This window comes from Papaver somniferum, chromosome 2 (assembly GCF_003573695.1).
Source record: "Papaver somniferum cultivar HN1 chromosome 2, ASM357369v1, whole genome shotgun sequence".
NCBI classification, from domain to species: domain Eukaryota; kingdom Viridiplantae; phylum Streptophyta; class Magnoliopsida; order Ranunculales; family Papaveraceae; genus Papaver; species Papaver somniferum.
Window position 1 is genome coordinate 7,239,391 of NC_039359.1, and position 9,855 is coordinate 7,249,245.

Genomic DNA, 9,855 nt, shown 5'->3' on the forward strand with positions numbered 1-9,855 from the left:
GGTAATTTGTAACATTGTTTTTAGCTTTATTTTTATTTTTTTTCCATTTTTATTTTGAGGGTAGGCTTAACTATCCGCCCCCCTCATTTTGTTTTATTTTCTTTAGTTAAAAATAAATAAATTCCCATTGAGTTTGGCTTAACTTTTACATTCTAGTTATTCAGCTCTCCTCTCTGGAGGATTTTTGTCCTTGTTTAAAGAGAACCTACAATTTTATACATCATAGGCGTGGCACGTACAATATACACGTGGTTAGAACTTATTGAAATGGAACACAAAAGTTTAAAGCCTATAAATCATTGGATTTGTTTTCCAAAATAACTTTCACTTTTCGACTTAATTATGTCGAAAACATATTTCTCATATGATATCGATCAAAATACCCTTTTAGGGCATGTTTAGCGCACAAAAGAAGAACGGTAGTAGTTATCAGGGGTTAGAAAAATGTTTTTATTTTATAAACAAAGGTTTGAACTAGTGCGTAACACTTTTATAGATGGTTGTTTTCGTGCTGGTGTCCCGGTAAGAAAAGAGGTGGTTTTAGGCCTTTTATCATACGATGGTGCTGCTTTCTGACCTGCTGATATTCTTGTTTATAACTGGGATAACGGTAAGGCCACATGTTTCCACGTCACTGCCACCTTTCACTGAGGATGGCGTTCGCACCTTCAGACCTGGTCTTTCCATCTCTAATGCAATTTCTCATAAACTCAGAAATTACCAAGACAACTGCAGTTTCTCGGATATGAGTTTGGTATCTTAGACTTTTCTACTCTTGGCGAATTAGACGAGGGCATGGTGAATTTTCTAAAGATACTAAAAAAAATGCATTGTTGTTCATGATTTCAGTGCGAAGATAGACAACTTTTTGTTTCACAGAATTGGGCTTATTATTCAGAAAGTGGTTGGAGCTCAGCTTGTCGCTTGGCTTCCAACAAAGTCTTTGTAACCTTCGTTTGGAGAAAATCGGAATGCTTATTGGCTACTAATATTTCCAATCGCTCCAACACCAACCATCCGTTGTAGTCTAGGTGGTTAGGATACTCGGCTCTCACCCGAGAGACCCGGGTTCAAGTCCCGGCAACGGAATTCTATTTTTTCTTTTACTTTCCTTTTGAGAAACAACATAGCATTCCTAGATTCATACCTACATATCTTTACCGTATTTGCAAGAATATTTGCTTTTGGATCCAAACTGCACCAGGGAGTAAAGAAATGCAAGGAGGATCAACGGGAATTGGTTATGGTCTCAAGTATCAGGTCTCTCTCTCACACTTTCTTCTCCAGAAATTTCAATCTTACATTTCAAAACTCTAATTTTTGCATTTCCTACACATTTCGATTGATTTTGTCCAGGCTAGATGCATTGCTGATGTTAAAGCTGATACTGAAACTACAACTTTCATCACTGGTACTCTCAGTCTCAAAGAAGAAAATGAGGTTTCCTCTCTCTCTCTGTATGGATTATACTATGTATGGTGTTGAAGCTAAAGCTCTTCGAAATTTCAGGTTCATTTGATCAAATTATCATCATCTGAGACTGAATTGATTTGTGAGGGTTTATTTTCACATCCAAATGAGATTTGGGATCTTGCGTCTTGCCCTTTTGACCCTCGAATCTTTTCCACAGTTTTCTCTTCTGGTAAGTGTTTGATTATTCTGTAAGCATTTAAAGTTTCCGAGATCGGATTAGTGAAAGGTGAATCAGACATGGTACTGGTAGATAATTTTGATTGGTAGGTTTTATTTTATCTTTCAACTGAAGGTGAATCATATGGAGCTGCAATTTGGAAAATACCTGAGTTATATGGACAATCAAATTCATCACAATTGGAAGAACTTGCTTCTCTTGATCAACATACTAGCAAGATCAAACGGTTAGCTACTTACAAAATCATAACTTATATTTATCAAGCGGAGTTCGTGGACTTCCAGTTATCTGTATACATGATTGATAATGTGCCAAACAAACACCCAAATATATAATATATGTGAATGCAACCATTCTGAATTAGGTTAAAATTATACCCCTAGTTTTGACATTGTTGCATTGTTAGGGAGTCAGCTCTTTAAGATAATTATGTAAATAGGTCACCTCTATATGACAAGTAGACAATGGACTAACTTTTCACATTGCAGTGTTTTGTTTTACTATTTCTATGGAGGGAAAAAACACCTTATACCCTGTGATTCTGTGCTCCGCAGCATTCTTTGGTGGCCATCTGGAAGTCATGACAAAGTGATCAGCATTGATGAGGAAAATCTATTGTTATGGAGCTTTGATTCTTCGAATAAGACCACACAGGTGTGATCCAAAAGGGAAATTCTTGAAGTGATCCTTGTCAATTACTTAATGATTATGTCACAAGGAAGTTGCTGAATTTAAGGTTTCTTGTTTCTCTTTTCTCACCTTTTAGAGAACTGAAAACCTGTCTCATCTGAAGCTTAATAACCACATTTACTATTCCACAGTAGTAGTTCTGTAGTTCTGTAGTTGTTCAAAGGTTTGTTTAGGTTACCTTAAAAATGTTTCGGGGGAAAGGCGAGCCACTTTATTCGAAGAAAAGAAAAGGTTCAGTGCTTCAGAAAGGAGGAATAGGTACACTTTGGATCGACTAAGATTTCTCATAATCTAGGTATACCTTGTCAATACGAGTAAGTAGTCTGCCAAATTTAAGAAACAAATATCTGGTTATCACTAGTCATAGTTATTTAGATAGTGCCTGCTCCCCAACCATTGTAAAATGGTAAGGAGTGGGTGAGTTGCCAAAGTGGTTTTTGCATTGTGCAAATTTTTCCCTCACATTTGGATTTTGTGGTATGCATCATTGTTATCTAAGAATATGCAACTCATGTGATCTTTGTGTTCATTTTTCATTTTTAACGAGAAAACATCAATTTTGATATGGTCCTTATTCACGGATTATTTGAAAATCTAGGTAGAATCCAGGGAATCTGTTGGTATGCTGCATTCCTTATCTGGTGGAGCATGGGATCCACATGACAGAAATGCGCTTGCTGCAACATCTGACTCGTCGATCCAGTTTTGGGATTTGCGGACTATGAAGTATGCGTTCTTCTCGTGTTCTGGCTTTGTGTGGTATCATGATAACATCATTCTAGGTTATCCTGCACCTAGGATTTTGTTGTTCTGATTAGATCAGCTACTAATGCATGGAAGTATGAAACCTTTAATTCTATAATAATCATATCATACATAAATTAAAAGCTGTTGGTTTTTTTATATTTCGTTGTTGAAGTTTACATTTGGCAACTCTCTTAGAGATGGTTTCTCCTAATTTTTATCACATCCAAATTTTATTTCATGGCTGACCACCAGCTTCATTGTTCTTATTTCCAGGAAGACAAACACAATTGAGCATGCCCACGTTCGTGATGTAGACTACAGCATTAAGAAGCAGAACATTCTAGTGAGTATATGGCATCCATCTATGTGATTTCAGGCTCCATGGCTTATCCACAAGCAAATTATCTTGTAATATATTTTTATTCTTACCATATTCATGTGCCGGGTCCCCTTAATGCCGCTCCGTAAGGCTGATAGGCGACTATTCGCTAGCTGGATTAAGAATTTGGCCAGTTCTTGGAGGTTATAGACAAAGATCGTACTGAGTTGCTGAAACGATAATTCGGTGATGCGAACTTATACATTACATAGCTATTAGGATCTACCAACGAATTCGACTTAAAACTTGTGTCTTGTTCATTAATCAACTAAAAATGCTGATTAACTTCGCAGGTCAGTGCTGAGGACGAAACTGGAATATGCATCTGGGATATGAGAATGCCGAATGTTCCTATGAGAGAGCTCCCTGGTCATGCACACTGGTATGCTTTACTCATTTTGCTTTACCTTTTTTCTGGTATGAATCCTTGCAACAGCTTTAACTGCTAAGTTACACATTATAATTACTCATGAATGCTGTACCAATATCTGACCTGTTGACACTTGACATGAACCTGCAATATGTTCAGTTGGATCTGTCTATGCCTCCACATATAAAGTTTGTATTTATTTTCTAACAGACTCATTTGATCATTTATGCAGGACATGGGCAGTCAGATGTAACCCTGTGTACCACGATCTTATTCTGGTCTCTCTCTCTCTCTATATATATATATAGACACACACATACACATACGTATCCACGTAGAATATCTCTAGGAATGCTTGGATCAGGTTAGAATATTATCAGTACCATAGACGCATGAAAAGGCAATCTTCAGTCCTGCCACAAGTGACCATCGTATGCTGACTCTAAAGCTTTGATAAGAACCTCCATGCTTCTTAAGCCATATCATGCACTGACAATATCGAAGCTTTTGCAGAGTGCTGGAACAGATTCAGCTGTCAACTTATGGTTGGCTCCTATCTCTAACAGTGGTGATTCAACAACTGAAAGGTATTTTTCTTTCCTGGTGTACAGCTTTGAACTCCTCAAACTATCTATCCATTCCTCCTGCTTAACTCTATCTCCACATTTCAGTCCTGTAGAATCACCTACACGTCGAGCAGATCCTTTACTCAACTCTTACAGTGACTACGAGGACAGTGTCTATGGTAATCTCGTAATCCTCGTATTTTCTTATAAACTGCTTTACAATTGAAAATTGGACTGATAATCGAATTTCCAGGCCTCACTTGGAGCTCTCGCCAACCTTGGATTTTCGCTTCATTATCGTATGATGGAAGGGTAAGAATCAGCTGCTCATATGAAAGTTTGAAACAGATAGGGGTGGAAATTGTTATATTTAAATTTCAACTTATCTTACACTAAGGTGGTATAAAGTTAGCAGCAACACAGAATGAATTTCTGGAGGTAAAATGAAAGTTGTACTCATCACAACTGGTATGGATAGTAAAATATGTATACCATGATCAGATTCAAATTTCTTATCAGTTTGAACTCGAAGAATTCATAACCTAGTGCATCTGACGAGCATTCAGCGTCCCATTGTAAATATGACCTTGAAAGCGTTATCATGATTTTCCAATTTTATATGTGTTGCAGGTGGTTGTAGAATCAGTAAAGTCATTTCTCCCCAAAAAGTGAGACATTTATCAGTGAATGTAAGTTGTAGCAGCTGTGGTTTCTTGCAATCATCTGTTCTATACTCTCTCTTCTTGTGTGTGTAAGTGCACTTTGTTTTTGTTTCTTATGCAGGACATACATGGTTCAACCGTTGTCGGCAGTCAGATAACAATAGCAACAACCTATATTCCTTAACTAGTTCAAACTTCAAACTGTGTGTTCATTATCTTCTACGAAATGCTTGTATCCCCGTGGCATCATTTTAAATGCAACTTGTAAAGATCAAACAAGTTTGTAGAAAATTTTGGAGGTTATTGAACTGTTGGGACAAATAGTTGGACTTGGAATTCTATGACTTTATTATTTTGGGTGTGATCCAGAAACTTTCTGGTGGTGGTTACTGGAACCATTTAGCTAAGGGTGTTAACCTAGTTAAAGGCCATTGCAAGCAACTTCAATATATTGTTGAGAGGGGATTACTGCCAATAATCCGTCGCGTAAGAAGCGTAGACCAAGTGCCAACAGGCAGAGAGAACACCACCATCAATATTTAAGAAGTGCATGCCAACTGTGAAGAACAGTCGCTACCAATAGGTGAATGCCAGATTGCCACCAAGAATACATTCTTATCTCAAGCATAAGCTACAGGGTAAATTCTTATCTATCAAGATTCGAAACGACGAACAGAATAATCGCAGAACATTTACCAATAGATTAACTATCTGGTGTCTTGTGTCGATTACCAATAAAGTTTGACTGTGTTCTAGTGCATATCCTTCACATTAACTACAAAGTTGTTCTGCCTTGTTCATACTTTGATCAAGACTGGACATATTTTCTTTACCAGTGACCTGAGTTGTTCTGCCTTGTTCATACTTTGATCAAGACTGGACATATTTTCTTTATCAGTGACCTGAGTTGGAAACTCGCCAGCATCTAATTCTTTACCGATAAACAAAAAACTGGACATATTTCCTTTAGAATTTGTCAAGTGGGTTAGTACCTGGAGATTGGGCCAAGCATCTATTTGTTGCCGAATCCGCGAATCTGATGCTCCTTAGTCCTAAACACCGAGGGGTTAAATGGACTGAGAAGAATGTAAGCTCGGATGGGATTTTCATTTTATATACTACATGATAACTGAGAAAAAGTGTCTTGTACAATTCGACCACAAATCAATTGATGTGTCAGCTAAAGTCATAGAAGTTCCATGCTCAGGTTACCCAACTGGATTGATTGGAATTTCCAAAGGGGTTTGTATTATTTTGTCGGTCCGCGAGTTATAACCCCAGAGGTGTCACCATCCTTCCACAAAAACTCATCAAAACAAAACTAACACAAAAACCCCATCAAAACAAAATTAACACAAAAACCCCAAATTTGATGAAACCAACATTTAAATTTGGGGTTTTTATATCAATTTTTAAAAATTTGGGATTTTTGTATCTATTTTGTTTACGATGGAGTTTTAATGGATCCCAACATTTGAGTTGGGTTTTTGTACCACAAGTTTGATCACCTTGGATTTTTACGACTAGTTTTGTTATTTTAATAATTAAGATTTAAGACGAGGAATTTAGATTTTCTATGTGGCAAATTGGCAATTTGACTACCACAGAAAAAGTGGATGTTTTTGGATACTGAAGCATTGCATCTGTACAAATGACTTGCTCGATAAAGATCAAGCTATTTGGCATACGTTGAATGTGCGTGATCGCCAGCCTGACGTTATTTTTCTTGGCCACCAGGAAATGTATACAATTATCATCTTGAAAACCGTAAGGCCAAGCACTATGTACGTGTCCCAACTGCAAATGCTCCAAGCAAATTTTTGCGCAACTATGATCCGGTGGTTTAGTGATCTCTTATCACCCACTCGTATTTCAGCCTTATAAGTTTGCACCTATGTAAACATCAGATTTTACTGAGTTATGCAGCGAATGACTTACTTAGATTTTCTCTTTACCAACAATGTAGCCCATACTACAAAGGGGTTAGCGTCATGTTTATACTTCACAGATTTGGGGGAGTATTATCGAATCAACAGAATACTAAAGCAAACATCTAAGCCAAACATACTCTCTTTTATTAGCTTAAGGGAAGATTACAAAACTTGTCCAACCAATGGACTTACAAGCTTATTCTATAAGCCTACAACAAAAACACTCTCTACTGCAATGCGGTTCCTCTACACATGAAGACTTGCATTTGCAAAGGTTCTATGGCCTATTAATAATGCCAAGAACCAGGCAAATCTGTGTGCAACTCATTTGCACGGCCTATGAACAACCATCTGTCGATAGGCAGTTCCCGTAACCGCCACAATCACTTTTTAACTGCTAACTTTAGTGCTGGCTTGCAGAATCGCACCACAATTGTTTCGAACGGTTAGGCTATGCCAAACTCGGGTATAAAGCCACTTTATAACTGTCTCTAACTTGATCTCTTGCTATGGCATGTGTGTGATGCACACACACACGTAACTGACAGCTTGAACTCAAATCCGACAATCGCTCAACTTGGCCCATGCCAATGTTCGGCAGTGATTGTGCAACACTCATCTTGGTCTCTACCAAGTATTCGGCAATGGTTGCGCGTCACTCATCTTGGCCTCTGTCAGGTACTCTACAATGGTTGCGCTACATTTATCCCGCCATGTACTTAGCATATTTGGATGCCAACATCCAAATATCATGCCAATTGAGTCTTTCCTTACTTAGTTCAGCTTCATACTTCATATGCATCACTTGCATTCTTTTTTCCAAGCAATAATCATCAATGGAGCATTTGGAAACGTCTCTGTTGCATATGCATTGTCCAAGCCTTGGCCAATGCTTGAGACAATTCCAAAGTCATTCCATGACTTGCATTTCATCATTTATTCCTTCCTTGAGCTGGACTAACTCTGGATAAGGATATGCAACACTATCTCATATGCCAAGTAACCTTTCTTGTCTCAGCCATGTTGGCGCTACATCGTCGGACTGTGCAGCTCCATCAGCCAGGCTATAACTTCAGTATTGCGCAGCCTTTGCACTTAATTGTTGGGACCAGTCATATTAAGGGATATCCCTTTCGTAACCCTTAATTATAGGGGAGGGATATGAGTAAAAAGACAATCTCACTATGGTTTGCTTTCCTCCCTTTCGTGTAAATAGTGCCAAATAGAACCTCAATTTCCATTTTTTTTCTTCCAAATTTTATTTCCACGGGTTTACATAATTATTATTTATGAGTAAAAAAAATTGAAGAGAAAAAAACGAAAATATAATAGGAAATAAAGAGTTTTAGTAGAAATAGAAGAGTTAACAGTGAAAGTAAAACTAAAAATTCTCAAACGGAAAATAAGTATCCCTTGAAAATCACACGGAAACTTAGTTTCTATAAAGCAGAATTTTACATGGAAACTATTTCCCTTCCCTACTGCCTAGACCAGATCTGATCCAGTTTTAAATGTAGGGAAATGATATCCCTACTTAGAAGGGATATGGGAGAGCATAATAGATGGATTTTGTGAAATCTCTCCACATTTAAGAGATAGAGAAGGTAAATTATGCACCATAGTGCTTGTCCTAAGTGCGAACTTTTATGAAGGCCACAAAGATGTCTGGATTGGCGTGATGATCTCATTTATGCTTTCTCATATAAATGTGTTAATGTGACAGCGTGTTTGTTTTTGAAGAATCCAGGAATTGTATTACGGGGTAATTCAATTCATGGAATTCAAAATTTGCCAAATCGCCAAATGTTTGGTTGAGGTAGTTTACTTATAAGGTAATCCAAATCTGCCGAATCGCTTTAATGCTTGCCCTTTCAAATTTAAATTAATAACAAAATAAATATGAATTTAAATGGACTTCAACGTTTAAAATTTGAGACATATTGTTACAGGAAATGATGCAGGATTCGTATCCCTCCAGCAACGTATTTCCACCTTGCCGATGAAAGATGGTGGTCTTGGTGTCTACATTATGGCAGATACAAACCACTACGTCTATGTCGCATCCTGTATTCATACCAAGGGTTTGCAATATATTATGCTTAATATATCCTCTATGTGCCAAACAGTTGTTTCCAACAAGGTTTAATTAAGTAGCTTCGTAGAGGTATGTGGATTGCCTTTTTCTACTTTCACACGTCAATAAATATTGCTCCCAATCCAATGGATTATCTGGATGTGTTGTATTTTGATGTAGCTAAAAAGAACATTCCTAAATACTTTCCTATGTCTAGTCGGGATTTTGTTTTATAGCAAAGTAACAGGATGGCTCATCCTGAAGATTTTCTGACGGCAATTCCTATCAGTGGTTTAAATCAGAATATAGGACCTAGGCATTTTCTTTATGTTTTAAAGTACAGATTGGGTATACTTCTTTTCAGCGAAGACAATACATTCTCAAGTTGTAACAAAAATATGCATATTTTTGGGATCATGCTTTGCATTGCCCTAACGGCGTCGGTTGTGAGGGATATTTTTACTGATATTTGCTATAAGAATAGTGTGCATGCCAGAAAGGAGGTAGTTCTCGATTTTTATCTGATAATAACACTTCCTTGAGACCTGCGAATATTCTTATTTACTGTTGGGAGAACGGTAAGGATGTATGTTTCGATGTCACTAGTATTTCACCCTTCACTAGTGGTGGGGTGGGTGTGGGGTGGGGGTGGAGGGGTGGGGGCGCTCGTACTTTCATAACCGGTAATGCCATTTCTAGCGCTACTTCGTGTAAACACAATAAATACTTAGACAAGTGCTCCCTCCATGGTTATATTTTTGGGGTTTTAGCTTTCTCGATTTTGG

General features: G+C 37.6%; 1 protein-coding gene and 1 non-coding gene across 2 annotated transcripts; both read left to right on the plus strand.

Moving 5' to 3' along the window:
- Positions 1-1,016: 1,016 nt before the first annotated feature.
- On the plus strand, positions 1,017-1,089 carry TRNAE-CUC. Its single transcript has one exon. It is a non-coding gene; the product is annotated as a tRNA-Glu (tRNA).
- A 63-nt stretch (positions 1,090-1,152) lies between these two features.
- LOC113346790 (WD repeat-containing protein DWA2-like) lies at positions 1,153-5,429 on the plus strand. The gene is made up of 14 exons (XM_026590299.1): positions 1,153-1,260; positions 1,357-1,440; positions 1,510-1,642; positions 1,766-1,877; positions 2,206-2,305; positions 2,940-3,067; positions 3,362-3,431; positions 3,761-3,849; positions 4,070-4,115; positions 4,351-4,424; positions 4,509-4,582; positions 4,657-4,715; positions 5,034-5,092; positions 5,187-5,429. Exons 1-13 carry the CDS (start codon positions 1,216-1,218, stop codon positions 5,073-5,075), a joined length of 1,056 nt encoding a protein of 351 aa, XP_026446084.1. The 5' UTR covers positions 1,153-1,215; the 3' UTR covers positions 5,076-5,092; positions 5,187-5,429.
- The last annotated feature ends 4,426 nt before the right edge of the window (positions 5,430-9,855 follow it).